This window comes from Condylura cristata, unplaced genomic scaffold, assembly GCF_000260355.1.
Source record: "Condylura cristata isolate star-nosed mole 26May11 unplaced genomic scaffold, ConCri1.0 scaffold00008, whole genome shotgun sequence".
Taxonomy (NCBI): domain Eukaryota; kingdom Metazoa; phylum Chordata; class Mammalia; order Eulipotyphla; family Talpidae; genus Condylura; species Condylura cristata.
In genome coordinates, this window is record NW_004567109.1 from 20,694,395 (window position 1) to 20,721,209 (window position 26,815).

Genomic DNA, 26,815 nt, shown 5'->3' on the forward strand with positions numbered 1-26,815 from the left:
GAATCATTTGCGGCAGGGAATTCTGTAGGGCAGATGCTTCCCAATTTTTTGGTTCACAGTTCCCTTGGCGTTTCAAGGAATCTTTCATGACCTGTCAAGGCCAAAAACCTAAAAACTTGCTAAAGGTCAGATTGAAGCAACCTACTAGTAGTTGTTCACATGGTGTCCAACAGATGGCACTGTTTTTCCTTCAGAAATTTAAGATGTCCTGGGAATCAGTGCATGTTTTGGAAACTGTGGCCCTCGGGACTAGAATGACTAATAAAATAATGGACAAGTGGCACGACAGACCTCTCCTTTCTCACCCACTGCTCCCCTCAGCAGCATATTCAGTAAATTGGCCTGTTCTGTTCCCCACTCTGCCTTCGGTGAATCCTCTCACTGCCCCTGCTCCTCTGGCCTGTACCCCAGTTCTGTATGCATAAATAAATAAATCTTTTTTTTTTTTTAAATTTGAAAGTTTCAATTGAAGTTAGGCAGCATGAGCATGCTGGATGTTCATGGCTCTGTCTTCTCCCACCACTGCTGTGCAATTTAAAGTCAAAAGCAAACTTAAGATTCTGAGGAAATTTCGATGTAGAAGATTGTAGGTCAGAGCATTGTCCCTGCTCTGAACAGAGTCAGGCCTGCTTCTGTGGCCAGCAAACCATATCTAGAGACAACAGGACCCGAGAGATTTGCCTTAGAGCGTAGGCCATGACTTCCTGGTGGCTTTCTCAGATAGTTGAAGCTCTGACTTCAAAAACCATGTGAAGTTCCCCCCAAAATTAGAAGCATAGCCTGTAATTCTGTGTATTTCTCTGTATCTCAGAGTCTAGCTCCACATTTTCCCCTTCAGTTATCACTTCTGTTTACATGTGTTTTCTTTGTCCTTCTGGTAAACTCTGATCTTGGCATAAAGTCTTTCCTCCCTCTAAGTAGAGTAAGCTATGTCTCTTCTTGTGTTCTCAGCATTTGTTGACTATCCATATTCTGTACTAGCATTTGTCACATTACAATGTAATTTATAATCTTAGCCCTTGGTTTTAAGAACTGTGTCATAATCCTCTTTTATAACCTCTATTTGGCATGATGCCTTGTAAAAGATCAGTAAATATTTGATGAATGACTGAATGAATGAGAAGGTCTTAAATATTTCAAGATGTCATGCTCTCACACCCTGACTGGCTAAACTAGTATCTTGAAATGATTGAATATATGAGAATGATCATTTAATGCATACCAGAACTTCAGGGTGTGACCACAGATGAAGAGGTGTCCCTGCTAAGAAGATGGAATCCCCTGTTTGTTACATTGAGCTATTTTGTTCTTCAAATAGGGTCTTCTAGATGATTGGTCAAGTAAGGGAACTTTGGTGGAAGAAATCAATTGCAAAGGCACTTCTTTAGAAAATCTCATCGTGGAGATCACAGCACCTGATTCCCAAGCTAAGACAGGTAAGAGCAAGCTCTTAAAAATGTGGTTGCTATACATCATTCTTTGCTTTGCCTTTGTTAGCCTCCCCTTATTTAATAGAAGTCAAAAGCAAGATTGGGTATGCAAACACAGGGGGTCCACAAAGCAGTCCTCCCCAGTGACCATTCGCTGTGTCACACTGCTCCGTTTTGCAGAATTCTTTTCCATAACAGGGAGAAATAGAGGGACTAGTTGGTCCACTTAGAACTGAACATAGATTAAAATAGGCTCCATCCTGTGGAATTTCTCTCTTTTGAACATGTAAATGTGATGGCTATGTGTCATTAAATTGGGGTCAGCCCAATTTAAGGAAGGTTTAAGCATGAGGTCTTACGAGATACAGGTATTGAAGAGTCAGTATCAATATACCGGGGACCCCGGCGTGCCTCGTGGGAGTGGCTAAGAACATTCCAGATCCAGGAAATCTCTAACTACAAATAAAGTCCTCCACACAAAATCCATTATGAGTTCACATCACTGTCTGTCTGGTTGTTAGCTGAGATCGCATAGGTTTTATGACTAGGCAGTGTGAACTCCTGTAGTCACTTAAATAGTAAGGAAAAGGCTTTCTTTCTTTTTCTTCCTGAGAATGGCTACTTTTCTGTTGCATCCTGAAGTCTAGAGATGTCTTGCAACTACTCAGAACTAACAGTACTTCAGAAATTAGCTACATATAATCTGCCAGTGAGAATATTGAGATGATTTTAGTCAATATAAAAGTTTGAAAAAGATTTTTTGAATAACAATTTCATGTGATTTCTCAATTTTTTTTTATCACATTGTATCCAGAAAATACACACACAGAGATGACCAGTGCTTTTAAAGTTCACTGTCATGTATAGGTCTGAATGCCACAACATGCTAGTGAAGAGCCACCACTTTTCCAGTCAGTGACCAAAAAGGAAGCCTAACTGCAGAGAAGAAGAAGCGGTTTTATTCTCCAGAAAAAGTGACATGAGTTGGTTTTATCTAGTGGGTTAAGATGTGGTGTTCAGTATTATTGACTGTAAATGTTTTATTGCATCTCTAAGTAATATATTCTAAATATTAAATTTAAGCCAAACATTTATAGTCTCTAAATCACCTCCTTAGGGCTCTTGGAAAATCACTTCCCTGAGCATGCTCCAAGTTCTCTTCCAACTTTGAAAACTCAAATGTTCTGTTTCGTTACATTTTGGTAGCTTTTTGTTGCATAAAGTGCTTTCACTCACACCGTTACTTCTTTCTGGTAACCCCATGAGAGCGGACAGGCCTGTATTACCTTCAGATCGCAGAGAAGATAACTAAGGCCTCTCGCAGGTTAAAGCTTCCATTCCTGGTTAGTGACAGTCTTGGCTAGGACCTTCTAGCTGCCAGACCAGTTTCTTTTTAGGCCATTACTGTATTGCAGTAGAATATGATCTTTCTTTGACCCACTTTATAATTACTATTTTCTAATATAACCTTGCACATGACTTCTCACCATGAAAAAAAAAATGGCATATGCAAAATCTGTTCTGTGCTTTTTAGTGCTTTTAGTATAACAGCATATCATAACCAATCTTTACAGTTCTATGAGATTGTTATTACATGATTTGGTTTTTACTGGACTTGGGACACTCCTGAAATGCAAGGAGTGGAAATTTGATAATTAAAAGCAAGACCAGTCCAAAGACATAATTTTGGGAATGCTAATGAGCCATATTTATTGGTGCTTAGAATTTCTGTTTTCTGGTCAGGGGAGGAGTGCAGAAAGCAATAAAAGAAGACAAGGAGTCTTTCCTTTGAAACAATATAAGAAGGGCTTGTTTTATTTTTATTATAGTATGACCTTAAAATTTGAACTTTGCTTTATTATAAATCCTTAATTTGCCTTATGAATCCGCTCTCCAAAGTGTAGCAGGTAGTATTCTAATGACTCAATAGTCATTTTACCAGTACTTACTTCACAAAATTAGGGGAGGGTCCCAAAATTAAGTTGGTGATTCAAGAAGGGACTTGGACAGACTTCTAGTGAGGGCCAGGAGTCATTACTGCTAAGGAGTTGAAACACCTCAAGTGATACTTGGTTAACCTGGCATTTAAAATGACTTGTCTCTTTCCATGAGTATGTTGTCTCGTGCTGTGTGATCTTCCTAATACCTGAGCCTAAAGTGAGGGCCAGAGAACAACTCGGTGCCTGTATGTGCTCCTAACACGTTTGTCTTGCCCTGTTTGTCTCCCTGTCCTCCTGCTCAGGTTCCATACTGCCCTCTGTAGGAAGCTCTGTAGGCAGTGTAAACGGATACCACACCTGCAAAGGTGAGATGCCATGTCAACAGTGCCTCTTTGTTGGGTGTGTTAGGACAGCATTCATGTTTGCTCTGTGTGTGTTTTCCTGTGTGGGGAAGAGCTGCCGGCTTGGATGTGAGGGTGAAAATCTGGGGAGAAGCAACTGGGATGCCTCTGTTTGCTCACTGTGGGCTAAGTTGGCAACTAGTAAGATAAAGAGTAGTAAGGAAGTACACTGCTCTGTGAGATAAGTCCATTAGGCAAGACTTGCAGAAAAGATACATAAATCTTTAAATTTAAAGAAGCTATACTAGAGGAAGTTTAGTCTAATCTCTGACCTCCTAGCTGGGAGACTTCCCTGTAGTTTGGAAAGATGGAGCAGAAGAATGCCCCAAAGCCTCACCCTCTAAATCCTTACCCTCTTCACTTTTGCTATTCCCATATGGATTAGCAATTTGCTCCTACGTTTGAGTATAAAATGCCAAATCAGAAAGCAAATTAGTAAGATCCCTTTTGTTTTGTACATGCAAATGAACTTGTATTGATTTGGCAGGAAGGTACCCTTTAGTTCACTAGGAGTATAAGAAACGCTAGTCCTGATGAGCAGTTAGTAAAGGGACCCAGTGGGAATGCTAAGAGAGTTAGTCCCAATCTGATTTCTGTTTCTGTGATATTAGATCTGACGGAGATCCAGTGTGACATGTCAGATGTAAACCTGAAATATGAGAAACTGGGGGGAGTGCTTCGGGAACGCCAGGAAAGCCTTCAGGCTGTCCTCAGCAGGACACAAGAAGTTCAGAAGGAGGCAAGCGCAATGCTGCAGTGGCTGGAATCCAAAGAGGAAGTTCTGAAAGCCATGGATGCTTCATCATCTCCCACTAAGACAGAAACCGTGAAAGCCCAGGCGGAATCTAACAAGGTGCTGTGTCTGTGCCACGTGCACCCCAGACGCCAAGGGGAGGGACCGTCATTGCAGAGTCCTGCCCAGGCAGAGGGACCCAAGCGAGAGAGATGTGGCTCACCGCCCAGGCCTCACAGGCTGCGTGGGGCACTCGCAAGTGATGGATAGGCCAAACTCTCCTAGAGGCACAGGTAGTGCCTTACCTGTGAAATTAAAAATTGTGATGTCAGATTCAGAAGGAAGCCAGATCTGGTTATAGAACACATAGCCTTCCTCCAAAACACCATCTCCTAGAGGATGGGATCTTGTTTTCTGTCTTCTGCTATAAAGCAACCTATAGTCATCAAAGCACTTTTCCAGTTCTTAAAGGGACCTATATAAGGGTGATTACAATTCATTCTGATGATAGAAAACCACATAGACAGTCCTGTAAAAAAAATTTTTTTCACCAAATGTTTTTATGTCCCAAGTAGGTATATCAGAATATATCCTCCAGCTGCATCAACATCACACATCATATCTTGACACTGGATTAATGTTTCCTACTGGACTCTGCTGATTGGTTCCAGATAGAAAAAAATTTAGATTCTACTGTCTAAATTTTCCATTTAAAGTAAAAATTGAGGCAAAAAGGTTAAAAATCTTAAAATCAGAAATCAAGTCCTGGATGGCATCAGAAACAGAGTCTGTATTGCTTCCCAACCTTCCAGTCATTTCTTCCACGCCCACAGCCTTTCCCCCTGTGGAAACGTTACAGCGTACTTTGTGTTCTTTATTCTAGGCCTTCCTGTCTGAACTGGAACAGAATTCTCCAAACATCCAAAAAGTAAAGGAAGCCCTTGCTGGATTACTGATGACCTATCCGAACTCTCAAGAAGCAGAGAACTGGAAGAAAATGCAGGAGGAGCTCAGTAAGTCCTCACAGGGATGCTGTAAATTCACTAAATTGCAAATGCAGAATTTCAGCACATCCTCTAAAGCTGGTTAATTTTTTACAGTTAATTTTCACAAGTAAGCTAGAGACCTAGAGTAGAAGGTAAGATTAGAAGGTCAGACTTTGATTAAGGGGAAATTTTAGAGACTCCGCTCTCAGTGTCTGAAGCTTAACTTTCTTGGGCAAGTCAAACCAACAGTCTACTATGGTAAAAAGAGCACAACTGACAAAAATAAAAAAGTGCCATCCTAAAGATTCTTACTATAAATAGCCACGAAAAACGATGTAGGTGAATATTGGCGTGAAAAAAACTTACTGGTATAAAGATATTCATAATAAGGTAAGTATAGGAGGGGCTATAAACTATCTTACATATGCTCATATGCATGTGTGAATGTAGTTCTGGACAGTTTTAGGGCATTTGTAGTTTCATATAACCACCACTTCCGTCAAGATGCAGAACTGTGTTGTTTTAGTTAAAATTAAATGAAGCTTATTTTTAACTTAGAAAAACTTTAACTAATGTTCCAGGGGTCATTTCCTGTAGTTTATTAGGAACATAATTTAGGGACTAGGCCAGGGGCCAATGAGAATAAAGGGGACATTCTCTCATTTCCTCTCCACAGATTCCCGATGGGAAAGGGCCACCGAGGTGACTGTGGCTCGACAAAGGCAGCTGGAGGAGTCTGCGAGTCATCTGGCCTCCTTCCAGGCTGCGGAATCCCAGCTCCGGCCCTGGCTGATGGAGAAGGAACTGATGATGGGGGTGCTGGGGCCCCTGTCTATCGACCCCAACATGCTGAATGCACAAAAGCAGCAGGTCCAGGTGAGAGGATGCGCTCGGTGGCTTAGAGCTAAGAAATTGCACTTGGGTGAGCTTGGTTTGAATGCTGCTATCAGCAAGTACATTCCACATGGCCCTGGATGAGTCATCTAACCTCTTGAGTCACCGTTTCCTCAGTCTAAATGAGATGAGGTATTTGTAAGAGCTTTGTCACAGTGCCTGTCAGATAGTTCCTATCACTGACATCGCTCAGAGAAGGTAAGACAAGCAGATATGAGAGCAGGAACTTCTGACTAGATTATCTAGTCACATCTTACATTTTCTTTTAATTGAGGTAACAGTGGTTTAGAATATTGTCTGTGGACCTCCCTGGGGCCCAGGTGTTGTGTCTCAGTGCTCACTGACATGACCTGGGTTTGATCCCAGCCAGTGAGCTGACCCCCATGGCACAGCAGCCCTCTCCTGTCTTTCCCACTGCTCCCCTCAGCAGTGGATTTCCATAAATCTGCCTGCCGTGCCCCACTCTGTCTCTGGTGAGTCCTCTCACTACCCCGGTACCCCCACACTTTGGCCTACACCCCAGCTCTTCTGTGTTTTAGAGGTACAGACTCTCCCCCTTCAAGTGTCACATTTTACTTTTAGGACCCTCTGGTAAAGATCCACCTTATTTAATGTAGTATGTTTCATTTGCTGGCTTTATATGAAGTAAGATTTTCTGCTGATGAAGCAGAAATAAAGATTGTGTAAGTGCATAATATAGAAACTGAGGTAGGTCATTTCCAGTGAAACCCTGCCTGTAACGTTCTTTATATTCTCAGCCAACCTTATTTCATTTCTTTTCACCATTACTAAGTTCCTTAAGTTAAGATCTAAGAATAGTTTTTGAAGGAAACTTTTCTCTTCTTAATCCCCTTTTCCAACTATCCAGTCTTATTTAATCCACTTACAAATATTTTTCAAATCCAGTTTTGAGACTTTTTGGTCTTAAACCCTTTTATACTTTTAAAAGTTATTGAGAACCCCAAAGAGCTTGCATTTATCTATTGACCACTGTTGATACTTAATTTATTGGTGCACTGAGGAATTTTTAAAAATCTATATTAATTAAAAATTATATTGTAAAAACCAGAACATTAACACAGGGAATGTATTTCTGTGGAAAAATAACACTTTCCAAAACAAAACCAAAAAATCAACATAATATTAAAGGGCATTGTTGGACACTTTTGCAGATCTCTTTAATGTCTGACTTAATAGAATATCCTCACAGATTTTCACATCTGCTTCTTATTCACTCTGTCGTGATATCAGATGCTGTGTAGCCTGATTGAACATTGATGAGAAAGTAAGAATTTAAGAAGTCAAATGGCATCTTAGTATTATCATGAAAATAGTTTTGAGCTCATGGATACCCTGCCAGGACCTAGCAACTCCCAGGAGATGTTTTAAGAACTACTCTTCTAGTCTCTCTTTTCTATTCTAAATAGTAAAACCTTCCTGAGGCTTTATCTCAAGCCTGTGACATTGTAACCACCTCCTCCTGGGCTTCTTTCTCTGGCCTATCAGCCACACCATTATCAAATTAGTCTCCTTAAAGCATTTATCAGAATATATGAAAATCCTTCAGTAGCTCCTGGCTGCCTATTGAACAAAATCTAGATGCCTGCTCAGGGCGGTATGTGTGACTTTTCACAGTCTGGTCCCACTTTGTTTGGCCAGCTTTTTTCCCAGCTCTCCCCCAATAGACTGAGGTTTCTACCCACAATAGATAATTCGCTTTTCTGGAACAGGCTGCGCTCACATGACTGTGCCTCTGCTAATCCTATGCCCCCTCTGAAGCCCTTGATTGCTCAGACAAGCCCTGTGTGTTCTTCACTGGCCGTCTGCGGAGCTTTTCCTGCCTTCCCTCTCCTGCTGTTGTCATCCTCTGAAGAATTTATCATCTTCACTCTTTATTCCATAGTGGCAGATTCACATCAGTGTTTTATCTTTTTAAAGATTTATTTATGCATACAGAACTGGGGTACAGGCCAGGGGTGCTGGGGGGGTGGTGGTGGGGGCCGAGAGGACTCATCAGAGACAGAGTGGGGAGCAGTACAGGCAGATGGACAAAATACACCGCTGAGGGGAGCAGCAGGCGGGTCAGGAGAGGTCTGCCACGCCACGTGGGTCATCTCTGGAACAGGAATTGAACTCACACTGAAGTGGCCGCGGCCAGCTTTGCAGTGCTGCACTTTAACCTGTTGTGCCACCAGGGAGGGCCAATGTATTATCATTTTTACACTGTTGTATTTATTGTTCAGTTTTATTCCTGAGATCATGTTTTATTTTTGCACCGTGTTAGTGCTTAGTATTTTCCATCAATTATTTAATCCTTACAACAGCCAAGATAAGTACTTTTCTATCCACATTTTATAGATGAGGGAGCCGAGATTTGGTGAGCTTTAAGAAAACTTGCCTAAGGTTGTATTGTACAGCTAGTGAGTGAACTCAGGCAGCCTGACTCCAAAGCCTGTAATCCTAACTTTTTGGATTACAGTGCAGTAGAGAGAAAATAATTTTTTTTTAAAGATTTATTTATTTATGCATACAGAACTGGGGTACAGGCCAGAGGCTCAGGGGCGGTGAGAGGCTTCACCAGAGACAGAGTGGGGAACAGAGCAGGCAGATCAACGAAGTACACTGCTGAGGGGAGCAGCGGGCGGGTCAGGAGAGGTCTGCCACGCCATGTGGTCTCCTCCAGGGCAGGCGGGAATCGAACTCATGCGGAAGTGGCTTAAGCTTCTTAGTGTTGTGCTTTAACCCGCTGCGCCACCAGGGAGGGCCCATAGAGAAAATAATTTTTAAAAGACATGCTACAACATAGTTCATTTCTTGATTATGCTGTATTGTAATGTACAGATTGTAAGTGCTGTTTGAATTTTGAGAAAGAAACTAAGAACAGAGGTATTCAGAGCTGGAATGGTAAACCAGCCAGCTCTGCAACCCACTGCCCCTCGCTCCCAATTAAGAGGCCTGGGTTTTGCCTGGCAAAGCTGATTAGTACCAGTCAGAAGGCAAACTGGTTTCCTAACCAAGGCCAACCTTAGTCACTGATGTTGAAACAGGAAAAGATATATAAAATAGATGTAATTGGTGTCCTTTCACAACAAATTTTTATTAAGCAATTGCTTTAAGAGATACTATTTTTTCCTATTGTCTGGTCCTTTGAGGTTTCTAGTTGATTTTCTAAAGGAGAGGCATGACTTAGCATGATCCAAAATCATTTGACATTGTTTTGACATTGTTTTAGATCTGTCTTTTCTCTCTAAACATCTTGGTGTTGTTTCTGTTACAGTTTATGCTGAAGGAATTTGAAGCACGCAGGCAGCAGCACGAGCAGCTGAATGAGGCAGCTCAGGGCATCCTAACAGGCCCTGGAGACGTCTCTCCATGCCCCAGCCAAGTACAGAAAGAGCTCCAGAGCATCAATCAGAAGTGGGTTGAGCTGACTGACAAACTCAACTCCCGTTCCAGCCAAATTGACCAAGCCATTGTCAAAAGCACCCAGTACCAGGAACTGTTACAGGACTTGTCACAGAAGGTGAAGGCTGTCGGACAGCGACTGAGTGGCCAGTCGGCCATCAGCACCCAACCTGAGGCTGTAAAGCAGCAACTTGAGGAGACCAGTGAGATTCGCTCCGATGTGGAGCAATTAGACCATGAGATTAAGGAGGCACAGACACTCTGCGATGAGCTCTCAGTGCTCATTGGTGAGCAGTACCTCAAGGATGAGCTAAAGAAACGTCTGGAGACAGTGGCTCTACCTCTCCAAGGTTTAGAAGACCTGGCAGGTGAGTTAGCATGAGGTATATACTGCTGCCGATATTATTAAGGAATGAATTCATGGTAGTCCCAAGAATCTAGGATGACCTTCACATGGCATTTAGACTCAGAAGAGTGATACCCCATCTTTTGTACAATTACAAAAGATCGTGGCCACTGCACATTGATTGGGTATTAGCAACATGTGCCAGTTAACTAGCACAATCCTGGAGATTGAAGCTCTAATATGCATTCAGCCAGCAGGTAGTCCTGCCCATGGCCGTAGGTGGAGTTAACACACATCCCTCCACTGCTGCTCATGGAACATGCACACTGATAACATGTTTTAAACTTCTTATGATGGCCTTGTACAAGAGAAATATTTGTCATTAATTCATTGCCTTTGTAGTGTTTTCAGAGGCGTTTTTACCAGCTTAATCACCTTATAAGATCAATGTGAAGATTAAATAAGATACAGTATTTAAAGGAAGCTAGCTGTGGGCATTTTTTATGGTATGCAATCAGTCAGCATTAGGTTCCTTCCCCTAAGACCATTCACTCTCAGCAAACATTTTAAGTGTCATGCTCAAACATGATTCATTGAAATTTGATTTTCTCATTCCAGCTGATCGCATGAACAGACTCCAGGCGGCTCTTGCCAGCACTCAACAGTTCCAGCAAATGTTTGATGAGCTGAGAACCTGGTTGGATGACAAACAAAGCCAGCAAGCAAAAAACTGCCCAATTTCTGCAAAACTGGAAAGGCTACAGACTCAACTCCAGGAGAATGAAGAATTTCAGAAGAGCCTTAACCAACACAGTGGTTCCTATGAGGTGATTGTGGCTGAAGGAGAATCTCTGCTGCTTTCTGTGCCTCCTGGAGAAGAGAAAAAGACTTTGCAAAACCAGTTGGTTGAACTCAAAAGCCACTGGGAAGAACTCAGTAAAAAAACTGCAGACAGACAATCCAGGCTCAAGGACTGTATGCAAAAAGCTCAGAAATTCCAGTGGCATGTAGAAGACCTTGTGCCGTGGATAGAAGATTGCAAAGCCAAGATGTCTGATTTGCGGGTCACTCTGGACCCAGTGCAGCTGGAGACCAATCTCCTGAGGTCAAAAGCTATGCTGAGTGAAGTGGAAAAACGCCGCTCCCTCCTGGAAATACTGAACAGCGCTGCTGACATTCTGATCAATTCCTCAGAAACAGATGAGGATGATATCCGGGATGAAAAGGCCGGGATCAACCAGAACATGGATTCCATTACAGAAGAGCTACAGGCCAGAACAGGGTCCCTTGAAGAGATGACCCAGAGGCTCAAGGAGTTCCAGGAAAGCTTTAAGAATATTGAAAAGAAGGTTGAAGGGGCCAAACACCAACTTGAGATCTTTGATGCACTAGGTTCTCAAGCCTGTAGCAACAAGAACCTGGAGAAGCTGCGTGCTCAGCAGGAAGTGCTGCAGGCCCTGGAGCCTCAGGTAGACTACCTGAGGAACTTCACTCAGGGCCTGGTGGAAGACGCCCCGGATGGATCTGATGCTTCCCAACTTTTACAGCAGGCCAAGGTCACCCAGCAGGAGTTCTTAGAAGTGAAAGAAAGAGTGAACACTAGTTGCATGGCAATGGAAAACAAGCTGGAGGGGATTGGGCAGTTTCACTGCCGAGTCCGGGAGATGTTTTCTCAGTTGGCCGACCTGGACGATGAGCTCGATGGCATGGGTGCTATTGGCAGAGACACCGACAGCCTCCAGTCCCAAATTGAGGATGTACGGCTGTTCCTCAACAAAATCCAAGCCCTCAGGTCTGACATAGAAGCCTCTGAAGCAGAATGCCGACAAATGCTGGAGGAAGAGGGGACTCTGGACTTGTTAGGTCTCAAGAGGGAGCTAGAAGCCCTGAACAAACAGTGCGGCAAACTGACAGAGAGGAGTAAAGCTCGCCAGGAACAGCTGGAGCTGACCCTGGACCGGGTGGAGGACTTCTATAGGAAGCTGAAAGGACTCAATGACATGACCACGGCAGCCGAGGAGAGCGAAGCCCTCCAGTGGGTAGTGGGTACCGAAGTGGACATCATCAACCAACAACTGGCAGATTTTAAGGTAAGTCTCCCATGATGTCTTCTTCTTTTTTCTGTCTTAATATATGTATTTTTCTTGTAACTTGGAAACTGATAGAGTGGACCTCTACATTTCTTTCCCTGGTTTCATTCTCCTCACTTCCATCACCACTGGGGCAGCGTTTGGAAACTAAACAGTCTCTTGAACAGAATTCTGAGCCAGTGGTTTGAACATTTTTCTATTGTAGTTTATTTTAGTATTTATAACCAAGTAAGGGTATGGAAAGTAATGTCCGAGCCTTTCTCTGAGAATCTCCTCTGTGCTTCCTTGAATTATCAAATTAACTGGTCACTTAACAGCAGTGAATGTTACTTCAGGTCCCTGTTTTTCACATGGAGGTATGAGAAGCCCTAAGATAAACATGAGCTCATCTTCCTGAAGTGAAGATCCCAAGGGGAAATTGTTTATGTTTTATTGGTGTATTATGAGATAAAGTGCAAAATGCTCATGAGTTAAGGTGTACAGACAAACACTCTGAAGAAATGTTCCGCTTGTAGCAAGGCTACACCCCTGACACTTGGAGGGTACGAGTTCTCTACCTGTATAGGAATTTGAGAAGCATTGCCTTAATTGCAAAATTGTTTTTGATTCCTTGCCTGAGTCAGACTTTCTACTCCTGAGATTTTGTGAGTCTAAATTAGAACAACAGGGGGAAATGAGAGGAGTTGACTCAAAAGAGGGAATTTGCTGGGCCAGGGACTCAGCTCTTAGGCCTGTCTGTTGGGTCTTGGCTCTCAGTGTGTGAGCCTTTTGCCCCAAGAGTTTCCTCTGTTGTAAATGCCTAAAAGTGCCTCCGCCTACTGCTATAAGTTTCTCTGCTGCTGTTTTCTTCTTGGTGCGTGAACTAGATCTAGAACGCCTTAGTTCCATCACTAGCATTAATTATTCCCATTTACACAGTTAGTATTCCACACATCAGTTAATTTGTTTGCCCAGAGCTCTCACCTCTCAAGATTTTTACTGTTAACACGGATGGGGACATGGCACCGTCACCAGGTCAGAATCATGTGAGCAGGTGCAGAACAATGGCAGTATCCAAAGGGCCCTTTCTCCTACAGATGCTCAACACTGAAGTGGGGCATGAGCTGCAGGCCCCTTTATCATGTCTAAGTTAGTCTAAGCGCAAGTTAGTCTAAGTTGACTTAGATCCACCAAATCATCGCATTTGGGTTTCTGGAGGCACCCAGATGCGGAAGGGTAGGGAAGGAGAGTTCTGACCCACGAGGCCTCGTGGTTTCCCCGCTCCAGTGCCTGGGTCTTCCCTCTTTCTGGCATATGCTCCTCTTTCCTCTTCCACTGTAAGTGTCTCAGAAGCAGACTCTTTGCAGTCATGCTTCATTTACCCACTTTACTTGAGTCATGTTACTTAGAATTAATTGTCTACCCAACTGAATGAATTTTCTCAGAAAATTGGAGCTTTTCCCTTTAGATTCCAGAATAGTTTCATCAGTAGATTCTGGTTGATAAGGAATTTATTTAAAATCTTGTTTGCCTGATTTTCTCTGCACTACACTGTGTATAAGTTTTTGCTCTCCAGAAGTGTGAGTGCAGGTTAACACCCCTGAAAAGGTTATGCTGTTCGCTGGTGCTGGTATCTGCAAGGGTGTTGGGGACATTTGGAGCTGCTTTGTATTAGATGGCCCTAAACTGCTATGCGGGTTGAGTTTTGAGTTCTGCATAGAAGTTCTTGTTTAGGGCTTCTGTATTGTGCAGGTTGGATGGGCCGCGTGTCCAGGTAGCTGGGGGGTGTATTTGTTACTGCTGTCACTGGGTCTAACCCTTCTTTCTGACCTTCAGCAAGCTAGAAAATGAAGTGATCAAGCCTATTAACATTGTGTTAAATACAAACTAGAATATTAAAAAAGAGTCCAAGGACAAGCGTAAATGGTGTTTGGGTTCAAGGGCAAGTAATCATTTCCTTTTCATTTAATCTTTGGTTTCAAGAGACATTGTGAATTTTGATGTGTCTGGATGATATCAAGAAATTACTGGACATCGCTGTGTTTTACTGATATCCTAGATTGTGTTCAGACTTCAGTAGCTGCTTAGTTGCTAGTTACAGTGGGTTGTTTCTCTGGACGTGAGGGCTGGCACCAAACGCTGGCTAGCCGAGCATCTGCAGTGGGTTTACCTCCAGGGACAAGTCAAGGCTAGAAGAGAGGGAGAGGGAACAGTGGGAAAGCACCCCATGTTGACCCACCATTAAGTCAGTATGTGGTTGGAGTAAAATGGTAAGTGTCCCTCCTCAAGTTGGTGATGCAAATCCAGAAGCCTTGTGCCTGTGGCCTTTGGACCGGAGGGGAGGAATATGTCCCTGGCTTAGCTCATGCAGAGCTCATGGGAAGTGAAAGATGAGGGGGAAGTGCCCTGTGCAGCCCCACAAGTCGCCTAGAGGATGATTAAAGGGAACATCTTTTTGGATCCATTCTGAGGACTGAGTCATTTTCATGAATGAGCACTGAGCTCCAAGGCTAATGTGCCGAGTAGTTGGGCAATGGCTTCATCTTCCCTCACAGCAGCAGACCAGAGCCATGAATTGTGGCTCTGCTTTCAGGTCAAGTTGTGTTTAAAAAGGAAGAAACAGAGATGGAGATAAATATTGAAAAACAGCCATTGGCTCTACGTTTCCAGGGCTTTCCTTTTGTAAAGGGAGCAATCTCAGCACAGAATCTGCTTAAGAGAAACAGATATGAATTTCTATAGCAGAATGGTAAGCTTAGCTTTGACCTAGTGACCCCCACCACACACACACACACATGCACACACACCCCAGGGAGCAGAACAGACAGAAGAGGCCTGTCTGTGGAGAACCCCAGGCTTACTTGGGACTGCAGTATTGCTGGCAAACGCAGAGAGGGCACTTTGTCCATGTAGAAAGTTATTTCCTCCTTAAATCAACGTGAAAAACTGTAGGTTACTATTCCTGAGAAAGGCTTTTCCTGCAATTGCTCCTGAATAATTGATAGACTCCGGTCAGCCAGGAAGGACCTGGCAAATGAGAATGCAGGTAAGTCTCTTCCATTCTAATAGGCAGAGACCGCGAACCATCCTGGGTAGGTCCTTGACTAAGAGGTTCAGCTCTCTGTTGGAAGTAGAAAACAAGAAGCCATGCCAGAAATCACAAGTGAGACCTTAGAGCACATTTTCAGAAAACTGGAAGGAAAAGACCTTGGCTAATCTCTTCAGGAAATTCCGTTTTCCTGACAAGAACAAGAGAGTTCTGGTTATCGAGGAAAAGAAAGTATATGTACAGAACAGGATTCTAACACGGAGGAGAGACCTTTAGTGCACTGACACTTCAGCCAAATAATTCCCCCAGGGTGGCCTACCTGGAGAGGGTAGAAAAAGATGTGAAATTTGGAGAAGAAATCTGCTCGATGTGATGATAACAAAGGGTTTTTCCTATTCTGAAATTCCCTGTGTGGCTTTTATAGTCAAAAGTCAAGATCATTCTAAGTCTCAAGCCTCCCCCCACAGGAACCGTGCTGGCCCCTCAGTCAGAAAGCACGAGGTGGTTTGGGCGCCAGTCTGGTGAACAGTATCAAGAAGCACGTCCTCACATGCTCTCTTCATGTGCATTTATGTTTGTGCGTCCTCAGGCCTCAGGCTGGGCTCTCTCCCCACCATGACCAGAAATGACGAGTGGGAGAAATGGAAGCCTTTTCAGGTCCCTGGATTTTTCACAGAGGCTCACTTCACTTGGTGTGTGCTGGCCAGTCAGCTTGTCCTCCCTTGTCTTTGAGGCCAGGCTGACTGGCCAGGTGAGGCAGCAGCTTCCCCAGGACAGCTCCTGCTCCCAGCTTAGGCTGAGCAGCACTGAGGCCTGGAGAGCCTACTGTGACATCAGAGCAAGAAAGCCCGGAAACCCCATCATTTGAATTATTTTTTGCCTTATGGAAAGCTCACTGAGGCTTTCCTCATGAGCACATGTAAAAGCCCTTGGAAGAGAGGGCTGAAAGACTGCCAGTTTACACAAAAATACTTCCGCCTTCCTTTCAAATAATTACAAAGAGGGTATCACTCATCTACATTTTTGCCAGTTAGATTCACTAGAGAATAAAGCAAATACAGGCAGTACTGTCTGCATGTCCTTGGAGAGAAAGGAAATCACACTTGGCATGACCCGTCTGTCACCTGGCTGGTATCTCCAGCCTTACAGCAGCCAAGAGGCAGAATAAATCCTACCCCCCACCCCCTCAACCCGCCCCAGCCTGTCTTGGTTTTTTCTTAAGCAAATGGACTCCAGTAGGAGCTAATAGGGTCCAAGTAAAGAGAATAATCTAGAACAGGGCTTTTCAGCCTTAGCACTCAACATCTGGGGCTGGAGGATTCTTCCATGGGGAGGGAGACTGTCACGGTAGGATTCCACGGCACCCCGATCCTGCCTTGGCAATGCCCTGGCCTCGGGATGCAGTGACTGGAAGACCTTCCTGTTGGGACCAACACTCGCCAGCATTGTTACGTACCCCCTGGGAGACAGAATCTCCTCCTACGGTACATGTGGAAACAAGATTCAGTTGAAAAGGTGCTCAGGGGTGAAGTTAAATGTTTATATAGCAAGCTGCCTTCTGGAAATCTGATTGTGACCGCGGGATAGCAACAACGGCCTCTAAGTCAGCCTTCCTTAGGACAAGCCCGGCAGGCTTTGTCTTTGCTGGTGCTGGTCTGTGTGCAGTCTAACCCCTCCCTGGCATCTGTGGTTTATTTTGCATACAGTTGTTAATGCAGGTGTTTGGTTGATGCTGCACTGCTAAAGAGAAGCAGAACGGCCTTTGTGGAAATACTTCAGGAAGCTTCCTTATGCTGTGCCTTTAAGAGGAGATAGTCTCAGTTGTTCTCAGCCTGAAATCAACTGCTGATATTTATAACCTTATGTGACACCCCCTCTCCCAACCCCACCCCCACCAAAAAATTCCAGTGCTCTTTAATAATCCTCTCCACCCCCATGGTGGCAACTGGGTAGGGAGAGGTGAAGGAGCCTTTAAGGTTTTCTTCATGTTGAACTTTTCCAGCCCTGTTTTAAAGTATTTAAAATATCAGCAGCATCAGCAAACTCCCAAGAATGCAGCTGTTACCTCATCTTAAAGGAGCCCCTTGCTGTAATGGAGGGTAATAAAACTAAATGGAAGGTAGGCAAGAAAGCAGACACAAAAATATGTCTGGAAATTTTGATAGCCAGGGAAGATTTTCAAGCAACAAATGAATATATCGTCAACCCAAAGAAAAGACAGAGCATCTTGAATTTACTCTTCACGTATAGTGGTACCAGCCCACATTGGTGACCAGATTCGTTGTACAAGAAGGAAGAGACATTCCAAAATAGTTGAAATTCACCCCATGCAGAACTTGTGCAATAATGTCGAGGTTCTGATTAGTAAACATGGTTGAGATGAGCATAGACTTGCAGACCAGACCTGTGTTTTGCTCTCTAGAAATGAATGGTCAGTGGTCTCAGCCTTGGAGCTGCAGAAATTTCTGGGCATTTCAAGCTGGCTAGCTGAGTGGCGCACAGGCCGTAGGCAGTGAACCTCTCAAGTATACTGAGTTGATTTGAAGGGCACTTTTTATCAGGGTTGGTTGGTTCACCAGGAATAAAATGAGTCCCAGAGGGAGTCAGTCATGTTTCGCACTGCACCAAGGCATCCCCGCAGCAAAGTCTGTCTGTCTCCTGCCAGACGAATTCTTTCCAGGTCTCAGCTGTCTCAGTAGGAAGAACCTAGCTATGGGGAGAATGTGCTCTGTCTCCACCTTCCTTAATACTTTGCCATTACCACTACTGAGTTCTTTTCAAATACCAACCTCTGGTATTGACTATGAAAGGTTAATGGGATATACTTACTCCTCAGGCCTTCATGAGTTGTTTTTCTTACCCCAGAACTGTGATTTGAAATGTGGGCTGTTCAGAACTTCGGCCACTCAGGGGTGAGAATAAGTGCCATGTGGTTGATGATGGCCCAGTGGATCCCTTGTAGGGATTTGGAGGAAAGGACTCCATGTTTTCTTAACCTCATCCTTCTTAAGCTGCTGGCTCTGTGCCTTTTCTGTGGTGTGCTGGGCTCCCAGTCTCTAGTTAAGAAGGTCATATGGAAAATAGACCTGAAGAACTGCAGTGATGGTGTAGTCAGGGAGAGCTAAGTCTAAATGATCTGTAATCCTAAAAGACTTCCCCTGTAGGCCCTCCCTGGTGGTGCAGGGGTCTCAGCACTATCAAGCTATCTATCACCAGCCCTGCGACATAAGTGACGTAAGTTCAAACTACCCACATGGTGCAGCAGACCGCTCCTGTCTTTGCCCGCTGCTCCCCTCGGCAGTGTAGTCAGAAGCTCCACTGCCCACTGTGTCTCTGGTGACTCCTCTCAACAACCCTTCACCCCTCTGTCCTGCACCCCAGTTCTTGTATGCATAAGTAAATAAAAATCTTTTTAAAAACTGCCCCTATAAAGCAGACATACAGATATATGGAAACTGAGACTTAAAGATGTAAACATAACTTGTTGAAGTCCCATTGCAAATCAGTTTAGAACTGGAATTGGAAATGTCTGCTTGGCACCAGCGCTCAGGTTTGACCAGTGGTTTTCAAGTAGGGGCCAATTTTGCCCTTTGGGGGACACTTGGCAATATCTAGAGACATTTAGGCATTTAGGGACTGCTGCTAAATATCCTAGAATAATCAGGATAGCCACTTAGAACAAAAATCATTCAACCTACTTCTAGAAAGATGGTGTTGAGGGAGTTGGCCCTCTTCAGATTTCATGACCAGTAAGAGCTAACTGATGAAATAGTTCCACTCTCTGGAGAAACTACATGGTTTTCGCCCCTTTTTTCAAAATTAGTTAAGAAATAGAGTTGGTTTGAGAGTGACTTATACAGACGTATTGGATAAAACCAGGATCTTGGTGAACTAATGTGAGTCAGTGGCTGAAGAATTCTCTCCATGCTTGACCAGTCCCTACCACGCCCTGCCACAAGACTCCTGCTGTGGAAATCAATCAGCTGTGTATCTCAAGCTGCTTCCTGTAGGGTGTGTTAGGGAATGGCAGCGGCCCCTGCACCAGCTGGGCGTGCTGATCGCAGTGGGGTTTTATCAGACTCTCTCTCTTCATCTTGCTGTTTGGAACAAAGGATCCTCTGTTAGAAACACAGAGCGCGGGTGTGATTGGACAGTCAGCATGTACGCACACGGTTCCCACGGAAAAAAATGGCATAAATTATGCAGCAGCCGCCTAAAACTTGAACCTCCAGCATGGTTTTCCCTTCTTGCCTGCCTGTGGTCATCATTCTTCCTGTGAGCATTTGCCCTGCCCCCCAGATCAGTCAGGAGCCATCTGACCGATGGGTTGAATGATAGTGTCCTTCAGAACTAGTTTACATCTGGGCCGCCAGCCTTTTCCTTCTCCAGTCTTGGAAGCTATGTGTTTGCTTCCACTGTCTTTCTAGTGGGAGCAAACACATAGCTGCCTAGGTCGCCCATTTAGCTCAAACACTCAGGTGTTTTACCTACTTGGCTCTTACCCACACCAGAGGTTTAGCTCGTCCCATACCTCTCTACCAAGGCATCATGATCTCTCAGCTCACTGCTTCTTTTGAACTCCTACATCCCTTAATATGTGCATTTCATTTCATTAACCTGAGCAAAGCAAAATTAAGAAAAATTTGCCACTTCAGTTGCACTTGAGGAAAGCCACATTCTGAAATACTGTTGTATAATTATCCATCACTTAAAAGTCAGAGTTGTCATTTACTCAGTTAGTTGAAAGTTAAAAGTCTTAGTGTTTCATTCAGCTTGATGCAGTGAGAAAAATTAAATGTCAGTTCCAGTCAGAAATACCCAGCTTTTAATTCTGGCTCCACCACTTATTAGCTGAGTAACCTTGGGGACAATTACTTAACCTCTTAACCTATATAGTTACTTCAACTGTAAAATGTAAACCATGGTAAATCATACCTTTGGGGCTTTTATGAGAAGTAAATGAAGTGATGTGAATGAAAATGCTAGGCATATATTAAATTTATCAGACATACAAATTAAAATATTATGAAGCCTTTTTTAAAAGGAAAGTCATACCTTTTGTGTCTACAAATGGTTATTCCCCAGAAGACTTGCTCTCAGCCCCAGCATCAGGTTAGATTCATTCTTTCTCTTTTTGGAGAAACAGAAATTAAGAGGATAAACTTAGTTTGACAAGAACAGCAAAACAAGTGGATGAAGGAAACAGATTTCCTGAGCAGAACAAATATAGAGCTAGATTCTAACCTTAACCTTCATTCCACCTCAATACATAGGTGGATTTAGGTCATGACCCCATCTTTCACACAGCTTTAAATATACTTTATATATACACACATATACAATGTGTGTATATGGCTTGTTAATGTATTTAGCCAGATCTGAATCCTACCAGTTAGCAGGTTTTCCTGAGACCATTTAACCTCGGCCTATGTGCTGTACAAATCAATGTTACTTTCATATCATTAACCAGAATTAACCAGAAGCCATTACCAGCTCAGTGACTTCCCCAGACACTCCGCATTACCCATCAGATTGGCTTTAATGATCTCAGAGTCCTTGGCCTAATTAGCTTTTAACATACAGCATGTTATCTTCCTCTGTTGCCACTTTATGCATACCAAGTCAGCATCTTTTGGAGAGATACCTCTTAATATTAATCAATCTTTAATTAAAATGTTAAGAGATGTAAAAGGAAAAATATCAACTCAGTTGCAGAGAAAGCAGCTTAAAACAGATATAATTCATCCCTATCAAGCATATATAGATATATAGATAAATATATACACATACACACATAGACCAGCTCAAGATGTTTTATAGAAAACTTCCAATTCTTCACAGTTTTAGCAAATATGTGTTACTAATATTTGTTTATGTGTATGTATGTGTCAAGGGAAGAAGATAAGAATTCAGAGGAATTGGACTTGGGGCTTCTTCAGCTGGAATCCATCGCCTCCATTCTAGTGAACCATTAATATCTCTTATCATCTTGCAATTCCCTTCCAGAAGAACTCTGATTTTGGTGTAATTCTTTGAATTCAAACCTGAAGTGTTTGTTTATAGAGGTAATGGCAACGAATTGCTTTAGTAACAAAATGAAAGACCGTTTTCAGAAGTCTCTGGCCTCTGTACTATTTATTACCTTCTTTTCTAATATTGGATAGAGACTCTCTACAGCAAAATCTCTTGGAGATTCAACCCAAGGACCTATTCATAGAAACAGCCTTGCAGCCCTGGAACTGGAAAGCCTGTTTTATTCAGTCTCAAGTGAAAGCCCACATTATTACTCTCTCAGAAGGGTGTCCCCTAAGCCTCTAGACCATGTTGGGAACCCTCTGGGCCTGTTCTTTGTGGCACTGTTTGCTTTACTTCCAGAATACTTAGCCACAACTGAATTTAAATGAATGCCTGTCTCCCTTCCTAGAGTAGTCTGCTGACCCGTCTTGCTCATCACTCTCTCCCTCAGTGCCTGGAATAGTTTAGGGCACATAATAGACCCCAATAAATATTTACTGAATGGATAAAAAGAAAAGAATCCAGGATTCACTGTGTGAAATTACTTGCCCAGGAGACCAAGGCTGGCTAGGAAGCAGGAATCTGGATAGCAGTGTCACGGAAGCCAGAAGAGCAGGGACATGACTGTCTCACACTGCTTCCCCTGAGCCCTGTGATCTGACCGGACCCCACTGAATAGGAACTGTTCTTTTGGGGTACTCAGTGACTTCCTCAACGGCCCTGCTGGCCTTGTCTCACTCATCCTCACCCGCTCTGCAGCACTTAATGTCATACCTTATTTCTCAGACCCTCTGGGCTGTGCACTCCAGACAGTGTACCCTTCCCCTTTTCTTCTCTGTCTGCTCTTCTGCCTACTTCCCAACAAGTTGGTTCCTAGAATTCTATCGTTAGCCTCTTTTCTTCTCTCCATACGCATGCACTGCGACGGCCAACCCCTCGCTGTTCTGTGGGAGAATGTTTCCAGATCTGTGTCTCTTCTGTGTATCCCTTATGTGTGAAGGCCTTTCCGACACCTCCTGTGGAGAGCTCCTGAGTGCTTCCTGCGCAATGCGCTCTTCAAGTACCCTCCCTGATGCTGTTTTATAGCCCTCCTACACACAGCATTATTTGAAGTTTCTTTTTCTCCCTAATCTTTTGCCTTTAATCTGGTCAGTATTCATTCCCGTTATTCTGCCTCTACAAATTTTTTTTTCACAGTCCCTTTCCTCATTTTCAAAATTTTGTGCTTTCCAGAACTTTCTGGAAAGTAACCTCTTTCCAGAACTGTATAGCCTTCCTAGCCCATTTCTCCACCCTCCACCCTCCCTCCACCCTCCCTGTGTGCCACCTGGTCTGTAGCTGCTGACACTGATACAGTATCAGCAAGTCTAGGCTCAGATCTTAAAGAGTCTGCACACTTAATAGCTGCATTACTGTGGACATCCCAAGCATCATATCTTAATTAAGGATTCTAAGTTAAATACACACACACACACCTATATACATATATGAAATGCCATTTAAATGAACCTCCAGGCCCAAATTCTGAGGAAATTTTCTCATACACCACTCAATAACTCTTCTGACCCTATGTTAAGTTGAAGTAGATAAATCTTCACTTATAAATGGTTTGTATTTGTTTTTGTTTTTGTTTTTTCCTTTTTAGAAAACACACACACACACACAGATTGATTGACACCAAGGGCCTTGGTGAATTGGCCGTGAGCTACTTACCATTCTGACCTCTCATTTTCCCCTTTCATACACCCTGTACTTAAGCTGTGAGACTCAGAATTTGCTTCTTCGGGTCCCTGCCTCTAGCCCTTGGCTTAGAAACCCTTCTCCTTACCATTGTTGTATGGCCAAGTCCTGCTGTGTAAGTGTGACTCCCTCCTCAGAGCTTTCCCTGATTCCCGGCTGACCTTCCTCCCAATCTTCTCAGATCTTTTTTAACTCACAAAGCCCCATGCCTTTGTCACCACCACTGTCCTGGTGAGTGGTTAATAAAGGGACTGATATACTGTCTTTGGAAAATCTACAGGCAGGAAAGGGCTTACAGGGGTCATGAGAGTTCCTGCAGAGTGTGTGGAAAGTTTTCTCATGGGTTTGGGAATATATGAGGGACAAATAGCAACAAGATGGTTCGAATCCCATGTAAAACAAGCTTCACAGCATGCTGTGTTGCTTGCTGAGCCACTCTGAAGCTGTGTCTGTCTAATAAAAGCACCAAAGGTCGGCAGATGCCCAACAGGTACAGACTCATACTGTGAAGTTTCCACTTGCCAGTAAATAAATGCTTGTAAAGTCTAGAAATCCCAAGATGAAAGGCATTTTGTAGATTTAAAATGTGCAAGATCCAACTAGTCTGTATCCCCCTCTCGTCACAACTAATCCTGGAGAGAAAGAGGTAGATGAAAAGGCCGTGTCGAATCTAAGGAATTGTGGCCCTGGGGTCTCCAATTTCTCCTGGAGGGCTGGTGGTTTACGTGGGGAGCCGACAAAGGCAAAGGAACAGGTCCAGAACTTGGAAAGGGAGCTGCATGAGGATGTGAGGCCACGGCACCAGGTGTCTTTCAGTAGGATGGCAGCAGAAAGGAACAGGAGAGGCCGGAATTGTGCTTTCTTCTAAATTTACTGAAGGAAAATCTGACACCAAATTCTGTTCTTAGGAATTTTGAAATGAACAGAGAATTCTTTGAACCCTGTCATCAACTAACTGCAAACTAATTTGAAACTTGGCTTCTGCATGTTTGTTTGTGGTTATGGGAGTAAGGGGGGCACCCGAAGAGGTTCTCTGGAGCACCCCACACGTCTGTAAAAGTTTGCACACGATATGTGAAAAGAACAGATGCTTCTTGTTGTTGTTATTGTTGGAATTATCAGGGTAACAAGGGTTGAACACTATCAGGTATTTATTTCAGTCACTGAGAGGGCTTTTGGCAGAGTTCCACATACCAAACTAAGGAGAAACTCAGGAACAGATAACAAATAAGACATGGAGGAAAGAGACCCAGCACTTCACTTCCTCTTCTGATTTCTTTCTAAACACCCACTAATGATTTTTTTTTTTTTTTAATGAACAAAGCACTCTTTTAGCTTCGTTTTCTTGGGGGAGGGGTGGGGAGAACTAGCCAACTTTATGTCATCCTTCTCATATTATTACTGAGCTTTCTTAGTAATATTCTCCTAAAGCTTTAGTCAGAGAGAGTGTGACAAAAGCTGATAAGTGATTTGAATCTGAACTCCATAGTTGCTAAAATGTTCTGCTTACATATGTTAGAAGAGTGGTGAGAGTAAGTTATATAGGTATAGGGAGAGATTAAGAAAAGACTGAATTTATTGGCACCTGACTTGGTGAGGAAACAGGATAGGAATTTCTGGCCATGAAGTTTGTGATTCCACATCAAGATCCCTCTTTATAATAGAATAACCACCCACCCCATGTCTAGAGCCAGAATTCCTCAGATTCTTCCAACCAGAGGGGCCCTGGCACACTGAACAGTCTATTATGATATCTGAACACTTAAGTGAGTGTATCTGGGCAGGGAGATTTGCTAGTGAAACTGATCTTGCCTTCCCTGGGTTTTTCCAGTTGTATTGAATAATTAAAGGAAAATTAAAACCTGGATTCCCTGAAAATATTAACTATCAGATTTGTAAACTGGTCAGGTTTTAGGATAAGTGTGTCAGTTAGAACGTACCTTAACATTCATTCTAAACAAACTGATAAGAGGGCTTGTAAATCTCTTTCCCCAAATCCCTGCCAACTGTGATTACTTGAACTTCTACTGACACACTTCCAGGGTCAGAAAAGTCACCACATTGGGGGGACACCCTAGTCATTGAATAGATGTGAGAAAACATTTCTTTGCTTCAAAATCTGCCCTTGGATCATTTGTGCCAGCTTGAGGAATACATCCAGAACAAGCTTCCTTCCTCCCACATCCCAGCCTTTCAGCTACTTCACGTTGAGCATATTGCCTGGAACCTTCTCTAGGTTTTTTATTTTCTTTTCCCTCAAGGGCAAACTTTCTAGTGTCTTGCAGTGTAGGACCCAGAGGACCTGGGATTCTGGGACAGCTTCTTTAACTGATTTATAACTAAGGAACGTTAAAGTTAGACTGTCAGAATCCAGCCTCCCCTTTCCCCCTTTTCAGTTTACAGATGGAGAGAGTGTCTTTTGGGTATGAGTGGGCAGAATTGATCACTGCCTCTTTTGAAGTGAGAAATGAAGTGTAATCAAGACTTTCAGTTTCTTGATTCTGATCACAGGCTTCAGCCTGCACCTCATTTTTGCCAAGGGTCTCTCTGGTTCCCTAAGTCACCGTAAGGCTCAGCTCCAGTTTCCCTACTACATGTCCACACCTGAACTGTTGACTTCACTTACTGTTTGAGTAAATATCTTCCCCTAAGTTTTGCCGTCTATATCAACCATATAGCCTAACGGATTCAGAATTTTTAATACATTTTCTTCCTTCATAAAACAAGGAAATGGCTATCACAAATAGAGGAGTACCGCACCCCTCAGAAATGCAGCTACCTGCAGGGGACAGTTTCCTGGGTTGCCCTTTGTACCCTTTGTTTAACAGTTACCGAGTGACTAGATGGCTTTTCTAAAAGCCTGAAATCTGTGGACAGGACCGTGGCCACCTTACCCCAGTATTTTCTGCTTTGAGATGTGAAATACAGACCCATGGTTTTCATCTGGTCCTAAAGAGGCTCAGGTTTCCTTGCAGGTGCCCAGCAATGAAGGGTTCCAGGTGTATATGGGCACCATCTCTACACACACACACACACACACACACACACACACACACACTTCTTCCTCCCCTGTCACACACACACACACACACCACACACACCCCTTCCTCCCCTGTCATTGACACACTCAGTTCTGCGGGCAGAGACAGCCTGGTGGGAGAACGGACAACCTGAAGATGTGGGGGGTGGGGTGTGGAGGAAATACCCCGAGTTTATCGGATTCCTCCGGACACCAGGAAAGTCGCTGGCGCGTTCTTGGGCCCGCCGGGTCGCGCTAAAGGTGACATTGGTGGGACTAGGGACAGTCTTTCGCGGCAGAGCTGGAACCGAGAGCGGTACCGGCAGCCCCGACCAAACCCTGCCGGCAGATGGGGCCCCGAGCGGCCCTTGCCAGAGCGGCTGGCTTGGGGGAGGCGGGGGCGCCCCTTCTGGGCTGGCTCGCCCTTGGGCTGGGCTGCGAGCCCAGCGGGTAGGAACGCGGCAGGGCTGCGGGGGCCGGGCCTGCGGGAGGAGGGCGGGGCTCTCCTTTGTCAGGGGATTTGCGCGGCGGCCGAGCCTCGAGGGTGTCGCTCCCCCCATCTCGCCCTCTCGACGAGGGGGGCGGCGTTTCCCCCGCGGGGCGCGGGGCGCGGTGGGTGTGGGCCGGCTTGGGGAGCCGAGCGGATGGCGCCCGCGCTCGCTCTCCGCGAGCCGCTCGGAAGCCCCTCCTTCGGCGCCTCGGCTTCCAATCCTCGCCGCCGCCCCTCCGTCCCCTCCTCGGCGGCGGCTGCTCGCGGCCTCGGCTGCGGCTCCGCCTCTGCCCTCCCC

General features: G+C 44.2%; 1 protein-coding gene across 1 annotated transcript in view; it reads left to right on the forward strand.

The window, feature by feature from the left end:
- MACF1 (microtubule-actin crosslinking factor 1) overlaps nucleotides 1-26,815 on the forward strand; it is a 297,509-nt gene that overhangs the window by 211,128 nt on the left and 59,566 nt on the right. The window contains exons 47-53 of the mRNA XM_004678829.2: nucleotides 1,319-1,436; nucleotides 3,673-3,735; nucleotides 4,383-4,624; nucleotides 5,388-5,517; nucleotides 6,167-6,366; nucleotides 9,662-10,157; nucleotides 10,754-12,225. Coding sequence (XP_004678886.1) covers nucleotides 1,319-1,436; nucleotides 3,673-3,735; nucleotides 4,383-4,624; nucleotides 5,388-5,517; nucleotides 6,167-6,366; nucleotides 9,662-10,157; nucleotides 10,754-12,225 — 2,721 coding nt within the window. The remainder of the gene's footprint in view (nucleotides 1-1,318; nucleotides 1,437-3,672; nucleotides 3,736-4,382; nucleotides 4,625-5,387; nucleotides 5,518-6,166; nucleotides 6,367-9,661; nucleotides 10,158-10,753; nucleotides 12,226-26,815) is intronic.